Source organism: Labeo rohita, chromosome 16 (genome assembly GCF_022985175.1).
Source record: "Labeo rohita strain BAU-BD-2019 chromosome 16, IGBB_LRoh.1.0, whole genome shotgun sequence".
NCBI classification, from domain to species: Eukaryota; Metazoa; Chordata; class Actinopteri; order Cypriniformes; family Cyprinidae; genus Labeo; species Labeo rohita.
In genome coordinates, this window is record NC_066884.1 from 35,853,263 (window position 1) to 35,869,306 (window position 16,044).

Genomic DNA, 16,044 nt, shown 5'->3' on the forward strand with positions numbered 1-16,044 from the left:
TATAATATTTTGAGATGCAATGCAATGATAAATAACAATTCTAAATGCCATACAAGAACTGAAAAAGTAGTTTGTTTTTCTTATGTGGTTGCTGCCCCCCGAGAGTGTAACGCTATACTTCGGATCACAAACAACACACACACACACACACACACACACACACAGATGGTAGCTAATTAGTAAACAAGCAGACCCTTATGACCTACAGAGAACATTACATCAAGATGAGCTTAAGATAACTGTACTGCTCAAGTGAAATCACAAGACCGGCTGTTAGGAAGGTGAGCTGAGAACACAAGAGGCTCTTTGTCCATCTTTGCTGGTTCAGGCTGGTCTACGTGGCATGCGCTAGGAGAACATTTAAGCAAGCATAAGCTGAGATAACAGCGTTAAACAGACAGAGGTCTACTCTTAGCCAGCGCTGGCCCTGCACAAAAGAGCCTCTGTTTCATCTGGTATTCAGCAAACATCACGCTAACAAGTTCTGCCCACTCAGCAAAGCCTGGTCCAAGCGTTAGACTTTCTACACAAACACGTTTAGACTCACATCTGCCTTACAAAAAGGCTTTTCATTGAAACAAGCATTTGAAGTAATTCATTTAAACACCATGTTGTAGCACTTTTAAAATGGGTCTGGATCCTATACAGTTGACTACCAAGAGCTGATGCTAACGTCTAGCATAGCAACACCACTTTCCAGCGCATTTGCAAGTTGTAAGCTGCTTGTTTATGAAATGAAATAATGTAGATTTACATTAATGTCACACTCTAAGTTGGCACAAGCAACATTTTTAAATAAATAAAACGCATTTCTGATTCCAATTTTTTGTTACTTTAAAATAAATTTTAAGTAAAATAAAAAAAAAAAAAAACTTAATTTCGTTTAAGTTCAAGTAGTTTTAATTTAACACTGAAAAAAAACAAAAAATAAAATAATAAATTATATAAATTAAATAAAAAATACATAGACATATTTAAAGAAATATAGTATGAATGTCAAACTCAACAAAATTGCTAAAACTTTAAAATTAAAATGAAACAAAAAGGCAAATGCAAAAAATATAAATAAATAAATAAGAGTTTATTTAAGTTCAAGTAGTTTTAATTTTTAATTTTTTTTTCATTAAAATGAAACAAAAAGGACAATGGCAATATATATATATATATATATATATATATACACACAGTCATGTGAAAAATTTAGGACACCCTATTGAATTCCACAGTTTTTTGTATCAGGACATCATAAAAAAAAAACTGGTCCTTGGTTGGTCTTAAAATTTCGAAAATAAATGAACAACAACACATGACAAATTGCACTGTGTCATTATTTACTGAACAAAATAAAGCCAAAATGGAAAAGCCATGTGTGACAAAGTTAGGACACCCTTACTGTTAACATTGGAATTAAGAGGGTTAATAACAGTCAAGCTCTGCTAATTAAATACCTTTGATTAAATGACCATCAGCATGTCTGAGCGCCTCTATAAAAGCATAAGCTTTGGCAGTTTGCTGGTCTGGAGCCTTCAGGTGTGTGTTAACACAATGCCAAGGAGGTAAGACATCAGCAGTCATCTTAGAGAAGCAATTGTTGCTGCCATCAGTCTGAGAAGAGTAATACGGCCATTTCCAAACAATCTGAAGTTCATTCACAAGTAAAAGACAATTAAAACAGACACCTCTCCAGGAGTGGACATCTCAGAAAATTCACCCCAAAATCAGACCGTGTAAAGCTCAGAGAAATGGCAGACAACCCAAGAACTACACCTCAGACTCTACAGGCCTCAGTTAAATGATAAAGTTCATGACAATACCATTAGAAAAATATGGGACAAAAATGGCATGTTTGGAAGGCTTGGCAGAAGAAAGACTCTTCTATCTAAAAAAAACAAAAAACAAAAAGAGAATAATGTCCTTTGAACAGACGAGACTGAAGTGGAGATGTTTGCCATAATGCACAGCGCCAAGTTTGGTGAAAACCTAAAGAGCATATCAGCACAAACACCTCATACCAAAAGACAAGCATGCTGTAGGGGGGGCTGATCATTTTGGGCTTGTTTTGTAGCCACAGGACCTGGGCATCTCACAGTCATTGAGCTGGCCATGAACTCCTCTGTATATCGAAGTATTCTAGAGTCAAATGCGAGGGCATCTGTCCGACATCTAAAGTTGGGCCAAAATTGGGTCATGCAACAGGACAATGATCCCAAGCACACCAGCAATGAATGGGTGAAAAAAAAAAAAAATCAAGGTGTTGCAATAGCCCAGTCAAAGTCCAGAGCTCATCCTGACTCAAATGCTGTGGTGAGAGCTGTGCATAAGCAAATGCCCACAAACCTCAATAAACCAGAGCAACGTTGAAAAGAAGGGTGGTCCAAATTCCTCCAGAACAATGTGAGACTGATAAAGTCACACAGAAAATGAATGCTTCAAGTTATTGCTGCTAAAAGTGGATCTACAGGCAATTGAATCATAGGGTGTCCTAACTTTGTCACACATGGCCTTTCCCTCTTGGCTGTATTTTTCACACACACACTGAAATAACTGACACAAATCAGGTCAATCTGCATTTTGTAAGCGACATTTTTAAATAAATAAAATGCTAATTTCTAAAAATTTCTAATTCTGTTTTAAAATAGAAATGTAATATAAATGTCAAATTCAACAAAATTGCTAAAACTTGAAAATTAAAATGAAACAAAAAGGAAAATCCAAATATATATATATGAACGGCCGCAAATCGGGTAAATCTACATTGACACGTTAAAAAAAATTGCTAAAACTTGAAAATTAAAATAAAACAAAAAAGGAAAATGCAAAAAGAAAAAGAAAAAAGAAAAAAGAAACCACTCATGCTACAGATGCTGACAATAGCGCTGAAGATGCACTGAACCTGAAACAAACCATAGACTATGTGGAGCTGATTTCTATCAAGCATCCCTTTCTGTTAAATTAACACATTATCATAGATGAGACATGCAGGGGAATGTGCTCACATTCACAATGTACTGTTTCAGACTTATCTCAGATGACCTACATCGTGTACACAGATCTATATCGACTCAACATAACCATTACCAGTAAATGTAGCCACTTGAGAGCTGGCATGACCAGTCAAAGGATTCCCATCAGCACCAGTGGTATTTGTTTACAGCACTACATCTAAAATAAAAGACTAAATCTGTTTTTGCTATTAATCAGACCACATGTGTTTATTAATACATTCATGTTAGTACAGCCAAATGCCACACCAGTAAAAAATAGCTTTGGCAAATTGGTAAAAGGGTTTCTTGCCAGTTGTCCCGTACTTTATTAGGGACAGACACATAATACATAGTTAAACTGAACTGTTTGCAGCACAGCAACGCTCACAACTATACAAGGAGAAAACACCAACAATCCCACTGCTAAAGAAAAACATATCTTGGTAACACCTTACATTAAGATTACTTTAGTTAATGTTAGTTAATGTATTAACTAACATGAAAAAACAATGTAAAATACATTTATTACAGTATTTAATATTTGTTAATGTTAATAAAAATACAGTCTTTCTGTAAAATATTGCTTGTTGATGTTAGTTCACAGAGCATTAACTCATGTTAAAAAGCACAACTTCTGATTTTAATAACGCATTAGTAAATGTTCAAATTAACAAAGTATTGTTCATTCTTAATTCATGTTAACCAAAGCATTCAACTAATGTTAACTAATGAACCTTAAAGTGTTACTTTAAAAGTATGTTTAATAAAACAATTTCGCAAAATATGGTTAAATTATCAGCTAATTTATTAACTAAGTAATTCATAAATTCATATTTAATTTAACAATTATAAAAAAATATATTCCTGTTTTATGCGCTCTAGACTAAATTGTTAACTGTCTTTTAACCAATTTTATCACTCAAAATGTGTAAATTAGCAGAAATGAGTTAATGCAAACTGTTACAAAAGTGATGAAAATCTGGCCGCTTGTTCAACTAGTAAAATTATAAATATATGTATCCGTGGATCACAAAACCAGCCATAAGGGTCTTTTTTTAAACTGAGATTTACACATCATCTGAAAGCTGAATAAATACATGACAATAAATATATGAATAAATAAATGACCATATTTATCCAAGATACAACTATTTGAAAATCTGAGGGTGCAAAACAATTTAAATATTGAGAAAATCACCTTTAAAGTTGTCCAAATGAAGTTCTTATCAATGCATATTACAAATCAAAAATTAAGTTTACAAAATATCTTCATGGAACATGATCTTTGCTTAATATCCTAATGAATTTTGGCATAAATAATAATAAAAAAAAAATCGATAATTTTGACCCATACAAAGTATTTTTGGCTACTGCTATAAATATACCTTATGACAGGGTCACATAAATATAAATATTTTAAAAAATGCATACTATAATAATGGCCCTTTTCAAAGAACAAAACATGATTTTATTCTCTATTTTCCAATCTCTATTTTTTATGATGTAATATTTTTCAAACAGTTTCCAGCATTTCAATAATAAAAGTGTCCATATTTAACATTAGGGTTGCAGTAAATAATTATTTTGATAATCGGTTAATCTAACAATTATTATTCGACTATCCATTGATTATTTCACCAAATAATCAGTAGGCTTTGACTGACTTTTCAGCTTTAAAAATATTGAGTTTTACATATTTTAAGGTAATCACTTCAGGTTTTGAAAATGTCAAACAATTATGTTATAGGATTATTTTTTTTACAATACAAATAAATATATTTGGCATGCAAAATAAGATGATTTAATCATCCACTTAATTAACTGTGTAAAAAAGTAACTCATTCTGTCATTTGTGAGTCCATGATATGGAACAAAACAAAAGTAACATGACATTTTATTTTTGGATAAATTATTTTATTCACAACATTGGCTCTCTTAAAACACCTTATACTGTTATAATACTCAAAACAGTCCTGAGTTAGATCAAGCTTCAATCTATGCAAACCAAACTATCAGTTTAATGCAATATGTTTTTTAGGGGTTCGAGTGCGTAGCACTGAAACCCTATTGTAATTGTAAGGATTTTTATTATTATTATTATTCTTCTCCGGTAAAACTGATCGTGCAGCCCAAACCGTAAGGCCTAGAGAGCTGAAACTTGGTCAGATCGTAGTAGTCTTGCTCGCTACTCAGATACAAAGTCTCGCCCAAATCGGCCTAAAGGTGGCGCTACAGCGCAAAAAACGAACTTTTTTTACATTTTTGGCCGTAGCTCGTACAATTTTTGTCGTAGACTCAAAAACTTTACATCGTTGCAATCCTTGGGTCAATACGCACAAAAGTGCACAGGCGCGATTTGTGGTCTGGGACGGACCGTTTTTCCGCAAAATGGCGTTATATCTGAAACCTACTTTTGCGAACTAGTCCTAGGTTTTTTGCCCGATTGGAACCAAACCAGTGCAGAAATGTTCTCTGGACAGTGAATACCAATAATTATCAAAAAAATCTCAAATTTTGACTCATCGTTGCGAAAGGGCCCCAAAAAGTTTGTCAGGTGGGGGGCCATTTTTACTAAAATGGCTATAACTCATGAACCAAATGAGGTATCTTCACCAAACTCGGTACACATGTGTATACGCTGAATCTTTGGTCAAATAAAAAAAATTGCACAGCTCTGCCACTTGGTGGCGCTATAAGCCTGAAAAAACATATTATTGGCTATAAATACACCGCCGTTAGTCCGATTGACTTGAAAATTGGTATGCAGTCTCTTGGACTAAAGGGGCACAAGTGTCTATGAGGACATTGGCGTATCTCAAAAAACATGGCCGCCATTGGCCAATGAAGTTTGAGCACCTATTTGACAAGGTTAACGGAGGTCGATCGGAACGAAACTCGGTGGGCATGTTAAACTCATGGTCCTAATGGTCTGTAAGAATTTTGAAAGATATCGGCCACTAGTTGGCGCTAACGAATTCTATGGCTCTGTAATCACGTGGTGTTTCACACATCCACACAATATGCATATCATTTGATAGATCTCCTCATGATGAACAACTTTGCCTCAAGAACCATTGCTGTCAATCAAATCGTTCATTAATTATTCACAAATATGTGAAAAACCTACTTTTGCGAACTAGTCCTAGGTTTTTTGCTCAATCTCGATGAAACCACTGCAGTAATATTCTCTGGACTCTCTAGATCAATAATTATCAAAAAAATGTTGATTTTTTTCCTTTGGTTAGCTATAACTGGGTTAATTTACAAAAGGGGTGTGGCCACATATACCCAAAAGCCTATAAAACCAAAACGAAAACTCAAAACTTTACAAAAATTGGTGAAAACATGTGTCAGATGATTCTTAACAAGCATGCAAAGTTTCATGGAGATCGGAGCATAGGTGGCGCTATAACAGCTAAAAAGGCTTTAAAAACAAGATTTCTATGGTAAATGGCCTCAAATTGTTAAAAAATGCTCATCTATTCACACAAACACTAGATCTTACACTTACATCTGTATGATATATCCCCTCATTCTGAACAACTTTGCATACCACCTAAAAGGCCTTAATGCTCGAACCCCGGTAATTGCTGCTTGCAGCTATATTTTTTTTTGTTGTTCTTTGTTTGTTTTTTGCATTCCCTAATAAAAAGATGTTATCATTAGCTAGCTCCCCACTGGAGAGCAGCTTTATAACAGAAAGTCAAGTTGTAATTCTAACTGAAAATGACGCAGACACTGTAAATCTGTTTGCTTTTAATCAGTTTATATTGCATAAAGTGCTACATAAATAAATGTGACGTGACCGGCTGTCACTGGAGTACCGAACTGCAGAGCTGGTTCAAACACATCCAAATCGCAATGATCAGATTGCTTTTTAGCTAGGTTAGCTTTTTTAACTGTGGTTTTCTCACCGCTGTTTTGATGTGTTTACTTTGTTACTGAGAGGAAAGCGAACCTCAGAAACCAAACCGTGTTATTGCAGGACCTTACATGGGTCGTATAATACCATATGACTATTCGACAACAAAAATATTTATTGACAATTTTTTATGTTGACTAATCGTTTCAGCCCTGTTTACCATGCACATTACCGCAAAGTGCAACAGGAAGGGACTGATCCCTTTTTGTAAACTCACAAATGTGGATTTGTACGACAATTACATTGCCACTACTTTGGTCCAAACCGGGCTTAAGGAATTACAAAAGGTACATTTTCTCAGCTCACCCACCATTGAGATACAGGCCAAGTAGTTAATTGTGGACCCTGAGTACAGCCATTCAAGAGAGCAGGACATGAACTCAAGAGCCAAGCGCCAGGAAGCCAAGAATCTTAGACAACAATTAAGATAAAGCCATCTAGTCGACAGGCAGATTAAGGAATCCTTCATCAAAAGAGCGCAGGGCACAAAGCATGAATGTCTGCTGTTGGTATGTCTGTGTGCACAAGGCGGGACTCCCTCCCTCACGTCTCATCCACTGTCTCTTCCAAAACAAAACACCGCAGCAGGGAGAGGCCAAGCATAACCGTCTCCAGACAGGGGGGACGCCAACCATTTGGATGTCAGCGGAGGCAAAACCGCCATTAGACTTCACTAAAGTGTCTTGTAATTTACTATCATCTCTTTGTCCTGGTTTAGCTACTTTGTAAAATGCAGACATTCCTTAACATCCCTGCGGTGTAGCAGCTGTCAGACTGAGACTATAAACACCAGCATGGATTATTAGGCCATTTACTGCCAACTCAGCATCCAGAAGGCGTCAACAGGACACAGGTGCATGTCGAAACATCCTTCAGTGCCTAAACTTGGTCTTCCCTCATGAATGTAAACAGAATAGTTTGGTCATTAATATGCTGTTCAATGGCACATAAGTTAGGGGTACAGTTGAGGACCAAAGTTTACATACACCTTGCAGAATCTGCAAAATGTTAATTATTTTACCAAAATAAGAGGGATCATACAAAATGCATGTAAATTTTTATTTAGTACTGACCTGAATGAGATTTTAAATAAAAGATGTTTACATATATAGTCCACAAGAGAAAATAATAGCTGAATCCATAAAAATGACCCTGTTCAAAAGCTGATGCAATGATTTTGAGATCCATCTTTTCACACTGAGGACAACTCAGGGACTCATATGCAACTATTACATAACCTTCAAACGCCCACTGATGCTTCAGAAGGAAACACAATGCATTAAGAGCTGGGGATGAAAACTTCTTGAATTTGAAGATCAGGGTAAATTCAACTTATTTTGTCTTCTGGAAAACATGTATCTTCTGTAGCTTCTGAAGGGCAGTACTAAATAAATAAATATGATATTTAGGCAAAATAAGACAAATGTACACATTCTGTTCTAAAGTTTACACCCCTGGCTCTTAATGCATAGTTTTTTTTTTTTTTCCTTCTGGAGCATCAGTGAGCATTTGAACCGCCTGTAATAGTTGCATATGAGTCCCTCAGTTGTCCTCGGTGTGAAAAGATGCATCTCAAATCATACAGTTATTGTTGGAAAGGCTTCAAATACACAAAAATGCTGGAAAACCATTTGTGGGACCTGAAAGAATTTTCCTGAAGAACAGCAGGCAGTTTAACTGGTTAGGACAAACAAGGGACTAATAAACAACTATCACTAAACAACAACAAAAAAAACCCACTGTAGATTATTCAGGTAACAACACAGTATTAAGAATCAAGTGTATGTAAACTTTTGAACGGGGTAATTTTTATAAATTCAACTATTATTTTCTCTTGTAGACTATACGTAAACGTCTTTTATGTGAAATGTCTTGTTCAAATCAGTACTAAATAAAAAACATGCATTTTGTACAATCCCTCTTATTTCTGTTAAATAATTAACATTTTGCAGATTTGGCAAGGTGTAAACTTTTGACCTCAACTGTACGTATTACACAATTTTATAGCACAACGTGGTGGTAAACAACCACCAGACATGCAGCAGTCTAGTATAAAGTGTAATATTATATTATTTAGGGCTGTTTTTTTTTTTTAATTCAGGCAGTATTATTAATATGGATTAATAATTTTATTCTTTTCACATTTCTGTGCTGATTAAAAGTCGTTGTCATAAAAAGTTGTCATAGTTGGGTAAACTTTTAGCTGATTTTGCTGAATGGCAACTACAGCAAACATAATTTTTGCATCACCAATTAATCTAAAGGAAAAAAACAACAAAAAACAAAAACATGAAGCATTCCTATGATTTTCCAAAAGAGGAAAAAAAAAAGCAGGAAATTGTTTACAGTGTTTAGAAGAAAGATGTCAAATTTGCCATCACTCTCAGCTGCTGTATTGGAAACTGAATGTCAAGTTACATAACACAAAGTACAGTCTTTTAAGTGTGTAATAAAAAAAACAAAAAAACCTTTGCTAGATTTACAATGTTAATAACTGTGAAACACTTCATCACAGTTTGTAAATAGAGTCCTTCACTCATAATTAGGTTACACAACTCAAATTAACTAATAAATTAAAACCTATTTTTTAAAACTATTGCACAAAAGATACTTGTCATAGCCTGAATGATATCTGACATTTTCCAGGCTTTGAGAGCTCTTAAAAAAGAATAGTGTGTGGGGTTGACAATAAAAGCAATGTACTTTATTCACCCACTCCTCAGTTTATGAAAAAATCCTTGATTTGTTCAGTTTGTGCAAGGCCAAAGACAGCATTTTTCAGTCAATCTATGCTCTGGCATGAATCAGAGAGAGACAAAGTGACTGTCAAGCCAGAGTACAGTACAAAGTTCACAAGGATGTGAGCTGCACGGCAAACGCTCCATGTGTTTAATGCTAGCTCCGCGGCTTCATTTAGTTAAATTTAAACTAGCTATTCCCCAGTGATCACATTATACGGCACATGTAAACAACGAATGTCCGGAGACATGCTTAAAGGAAAGTATTTATGTAGGCTCAGGCACAAGAATGCTCATGTTTGTGTCAATATTTCATGTCTGTATCTCTTCTGCAATCACAATAACGTATACCAAAGATACTTCACACACTCTATGATGGCTCTTTGCTTCTCCAGCAGGAAATTCCTTTAGCAAAGACTGAATGATTTACAAGAGCTCAATGGAAGCAGCAAGTGCAGCTAGGGACTGCTAGACTATCACGCTTTTAATCTGAGAACTATTCTGCGCTGAGATCTCAACGCACTTTATCTATACAGCAGTAAAACCTTGCAGTAATCCATTCAGTTGAGTAAACTGATTCCCTTTGTTATGTTTTCCACCCTTCCACTATATAGGCATGAATATTAAAGTGATCCCAGAGTATTAAGATTTGTGTGGCTTGACATAATGTAAACTTTGTCTCTCACTGGAATATGTATTAGAAAGATTTGTGTTATTTAAAAAATGCACATCATTTTATACATATTTTGGACCATGGGGGGGCACCATTATAACTTGAAATGGTTGTAATGGTTGGAAAATAAAATACTGATACGATGAAAGAGCTACTAAAAGAGCTTATAGAAGCTTATAGATGGATAGAAGCTTAAACCAACTTCCGTGCCATTCCTTGAGATTTTCCTCACAAGGAGTGTAAAATCCCCCAGATACTTAGTAAAATCCACGCTGAGAAACTCCTTCAGAGGCTGCGGAGTCATGACAAGCATCGGCATGTTTACATCCTCCAGGATCTACCATTTCTTGTCTCTGCCGTTTGTAAGCTCTTTCAGTAGCTGTGGTCTACTAAAAGGAATCAGGGCTAAAGTGGAGAGAACAAAGATGCCGGTCTTAAGGAAGTTTTATTCGTCCACAGGCATCTTTCCATTCTTTTCTATTTTTCTTATTGCTAGGAAAGGATTTTTTTAAATAACGTAAATCTTCAATGGGTTTTCTACTACATATTTCAGTAAAAGACATTACATTACATTAAGACATACAAATCTTAAAGGAGAACTCCACTTCCAGAACAACAATTTACAAATAAGTAATAATTACAAATAACTCACCCCCTTGTCATCCAAGATGTTCATGTGTTTCTTTCCTCAGTCGTAAAGAAATTGTTTTTTGAGGAAAACATTTCGGGATTTTTCTCCATATAATGGACTGATATGGTGCCCTGATTTTGAACTTCCAAAATGCAGTTTAAATGCGGCTTCAAACGACCCCAGCCGAGAAAGAAGTGTCTTGTCTAGTGAAACAATTGGTTACTTTCATTAAAATAATACAATTTATATACTTTTTAATGCCAAACGCTCGTCTTGTCTTACTCTGCTTGGCCTATTTTTGTTCCGGTTTATGACAGTTAAGGGTATGTCGAAAAACTCCCATCTCATGTTCTCCCTCAACTTCAAAATCGTCCTATATCGCTGTTTTACATTTGTTAAGGGTGATTGATCTTATTTGTATGTTTACGTTGCAAAGACTGTGTCTGTACTTCTGCAATGATGTAGGATGATTTTGAAATTATTTTTGAAGTTGAGAAAATACGAATTTCGACATACAATGTCTTGAGCCAGAATACACAGAGTTCATAGAAAGAAAAGCAAGATGAGCGTTTGAGATTAAAAGTATTTAAATTGTATTTTTTTAATGAAAATAACAGATTGTTTCGCTAGATAAGACCCTTCGGCTGGGATCGTTTACAACCGCATTCGTTTGAAGCCGCATTTAAACTGCATTTTGGAAATCGGGGCACCATATCAGCGCATTATATGTTTTCCTCAAAAAACAATTTCTTTACAACTGAAGAAAGAAAGACATGAACATCTTGGATGACAAGGGGGTGAGTACATTATATGTGAATCTTTGTTTTGGAAGTGGACTTCTCCTTTAAGACAAGGAAAACAATAAAACTTTGCTCAGTGCACCATCAGAGACTACACTGTCAAGAACACAGGAAACTGAAGCACATCAGACGTCAACACTTGTCAACTTCTTCTGTTAGCCATTCAAGCTAGCATACTAAACTAGTTTAGAAAACATTGGCTCATTAATAGGTTCCAAATGATATTCGGCTCCTTCTTATGTGACCTTTGGTCATGTGGTGACGCACACAGAGACCACCCACGTTTTCTTTACGTATTTTAGTAGTCTACTTAGGCGTCACGGTGTTACAGTTTTTATGGAGCTCACTCAAGATAAATGGCATATTTAATTTAATGCGGAAGCTTTTCTTTAAAAAAAAAAACAACAACAAAAATAAATAAATAAATAAATAATAATTAAAAAAATAAAAAATAAAAAATAACAGCACAGTCCAGTGGATGGATTGAACTTAGTGTTGATTTTTCAGACATAATATGAAAAATATATACATACATTTGAGGTCAAAAGTTTACATACACCTGCAAAATCTGCAAAAAGAGTGATCATACAAAATGCATGTTATTTTTTATTTAGTACTAATCTGAATAAGATATTTAACATAAAAGACATCTACATATAGTCTACAAGAGAAAATAATAATTGAATTTGTATCAAAAGCTTTTTTTTTTTAAGTGATGGTTGTTCATGAGTCCCTTGTTTGTCCTGAACAGTTAAACTGCCTGCTGTTTATCAGAAAAATCCTTCACGTCAAACAAATTCTTTGGTTTTTCAGCTTTTTTGTGTATTTGAACCCTTTCCAACAATGACTGTATGATTTTGAGATCCATCTTTTCACACTGAGGACAACTGAGGGACTCATATGCAACTATTACAAAAGGTTTAAACGCTCACTGATGCTCCAGAATGGAAAAAACATGCATTAAGAGCCAGGGGTGAAAACTTTTTGAATTTGAATATCAGAGTAAATTTAATGTAATTTGTCTTCTGGTAAACATGCAAGTATCTTCTGTAGCTTCTGAAGGGCAGTACTAAATAAAAAAAAAAAAAAAAAAAAAAAAAAAAAAAAGATATTTAAGCAAAATAAGAAAAATGTACACATCTTCATTCTGTTCAAAAGTTTTCACCCCCGGCTCTTAATGCATTGTGTTTTCTTCTGGAGCATCAGTGAGCGTGAACTGCCTGTAATAGTTGCATATGAGTCCCTCAGTTGTCCTCAGTGTGAAAAGATGAATCTCAAAATCATACAGTCATTGTTGGAAAGGGCTCAAATACACAAAAATGCTGAAAAACCAAAGAATTTGTGGGACCTGAAGGATTTTTCTGAAGAACAGTTTAACTGTTCAGGACTCATGAATAACTATCACTAAACAAAAAAACACAGCTGTGGATCATTCAGGTAACAACACAGTATTAAGAATCAAGTGTATGTAAACTTTTGAACAGAGTAATTTTTATAAATTCATTATTTTCTCTTGTGGACTATACGTAAACATCTTCTATGTGTAATATGATATTCAGGTCAGTACTAAAAAAAATTAAAACTCTGTCATCATTTACTCACTCTCACGTCATTCCAAACCTCTAAGACTTACTTTCTTCTGTGAAACACAAAAGAAAATATTTTGAAGAATGTTGGAAACCAAACAACTTTTGATCCCACTGACTTTTATGACTGACTTGTATTCTCTTTTATGTTCCAAAGAAGACAGAAACTTGTTTTATGGTTTTGGAAAGACACAAGGTTGAATAAATGACAGAATATTAATTTATAGGTGAACTGCCCCTTTAAATATGCCATCTTCCTTAAGCTCCATAGGTATATACCTGCACTTTAGCCATAAATCCTTTTATTCTTAGGTCAACAAACTTGTAACCAAAGTAAACTGAAACTAAATTCAACACCAAGCGTGGAAGATAATAAAATACCTTGAGTGTTTGATTTTGTGATACACCCTGCCAGAGACAATTGGTAGATTATATGCTGAGGCAAATGTAAATGAAAATAGATTTCCAGGCCCACTGTCCACAGAGCAAACGAAAATGGGGGTGGCAATGTTGGTTTAGGGTAGTTGCATACACAGCGGGCACCATGCGACAGGGAGGAAACTTTCCTTAAGTGTGAGAAATCTCCAATAACTTGAACACACTCCCACAGATCAGAGCCTAACTCAATAAAACAAAAAAAGAGGTAACTGCGAAGTTTGCCTTTGGTAATTGAAATGTGATGAAATAAATGAACAACAGATGAAAAAGAAAGCAGGCCCAGGAATAGCTCCTGGAAAGGAAAAAGCCTGGAAATGCACCGGTAACAGGGATCTACATCGCTCTTTCGCACACTCGCACACAATTGAATGTACAGCTCATTGTGGCCACAACCACACAGACACACACACATATATATGGAGTGAAGGTCAAGTGGAAACAGAGAGGGTTTTTCAATCAGCAAGCTGCTAAACACAATTGCAGATGTGAAAAAGATAAATAGAAAAACACACTGGCAGCGATCACGTTGTGCTTACCAAAGTACTCAGCCTTTGGCTGGGCGTCCATCTCCTTTTCCAGGCGTTCAGTTAGAGCTTCTAATTTTATTTCAGCCGCAGATGGCCCCTGATCTGTCTGTACATGGAGGGTCTGGCATGGCAGTTTGAGCGCCCGAGAAGGGCTGGAAGACTCATCATGGGGCGACTCGACAGGGGCCACCGGTGTAAAAGCAGGCATTGTCGGATTACAGGTTGCAGTGCTCTTGGGTTGGGCTGGCTCACCTTGCTTCCCTCCATGGGACAATAGAGGTTGGGTCACCTGGGTAGAGGAGGGGGTGCTAATATTAGGAGCTCCCCCGTTATGATACGTGGCAGGCCACTGGGCAGAGTTTGGTTGGCAATGCTGACCAGGGCTAACCGGTTGAGGCTGGTGATATGCATCCCTGTATGTTCCTGTAGGTGACTGAGAAGGAGACTTCCCTGTTTGAGGGAATCCCTGAGACACTGGAGAATAATTCTGACCAGCTACAGGTGAGCTAGAAGAGGAGGAACTGTTTGAAAAAGGAGACGATGGCGTCTGAGACGGGTAACCGCTTCTTGACCCCAATGTGCCTGGGGGGCTGGTAGAGGGTGCTGATCGGGCTGGCACTGGTATTGGGTTAACAACATTCCCAGTCTCTTTAATATCATAAGCCCTGTTGCTGGATCCGTCATGTAAGCTGGCTGAATGATGTTTTTGTCCGTCATAAGATACGTATGGGGTCACACTGGCAGTGCCAACCGTCGGTCCAGACATGATGGGCGGTTTGGCTGCTGCTTCACCACCCTGTCTGTAACTATTGATGGGTGGTCTGTCTTTGGTGTAAAATGTATTATCTGACACTTTCGTATGACTTCCATTGATCCTTGCTGCCAAACTGTTTCTTGCCATCTCCTCCTGCTGCTTCTGCATGTGTATTTTAGTCATTTTCGAGGCAAAAACTCTCCTTGTTTCTTCAAAATCCGGGTTGTTTCCTGCATCTCTCTTCACGCGAAACAAGCCGTCCTTCGATGCTTCATACATGTTCAAGTCCTCAATGAATTTACTCGCCTCAAGTCCCAAATCGTCGTATTTGTCCATGTTTGCAACGTATCGAAACACTCAGAAAGTAACGTTAAGTTTTTAAACGTCTTCTGTCAGCGGAGGATCTCCAACGGTAATTTAGTCAAACCATTGAAGAGGAAAAACTGATGGGGAACAGCTGTCCAAACTCATTCACCTGTGAAAAGCCACGAATAAGATCACTTAAAACTGCAAAAGCCAAGTGAAGAGTTTAAGTTTCCACACAGTAAACATCACACGACACAGATTAAATCCGCAAAAGTGACCAAGCGTGACTGGAAACCTATTTCGACGAAAAAGCTCTCGGCATCGTTGTCAGCCAGTGAATAAAACTAGCAAAACTGAAGACAGAGACAAGAAGTCAAAACTACTAGCCTATAAAACGAACTTACAGCTGACTAAAAAGAAACGGACGCGAGAACTTCGCTACTCGTGTAACTTTCGGAGGCAGCTCTCCGGTCAACTCGAATGAAACTCGACCGTAACTCTAAAATCTAACGAAGTCTGCTCCTCACTGGACGAGAGCGAGTTTGATCTGCTCCTTTAGTGAACTCTTCTCCTCACTGAAAGAGACTGAGTGACTCCCGCCTCCGCGCTGCTCTCTCCGCTCGCGCCGAGTCCCACTGTGAATGAAAAAGCGCGCGACACTGGCAAGAGCGCGCGACCAGCTGTG

The 16,044-nt window shown here is 36.6% G+C and overlaps 1 protein-coding gene across 3 annotated transcripts in view; it reads right to left on the minus strand.

Moving 5' to 3' along the window:
* The window catches only part of limd1a (LIM domains containing 1a), a 44,212-nt gene extending 28,168 nt beyond the window's left edge, over positions 1-16,044 (minus strand). The window contains exons 1-2 of one of the 3 annotated variants that reach the window (XM_051131015.1): positions 15,764-16,044; positions 14,309-15,528 (exon numbers count right to left, since the gene is read on the minus strand). In XM_051131015.1, coding sequence (XP_050986972.1) covers positions 14,309-15,389 — 1,081 coding nt within the window. In that variant the 5' untranslated portion in view covers positions 15,390-15,528; positions 15,764-16,044. Of the gene's footprint in view, positions 1-14,308 lie in introns of all 3 variants that reach the window. The other 2 variants (XM_051131014.1, XM_051131016.1) reach the window with 2 other exon arrangements.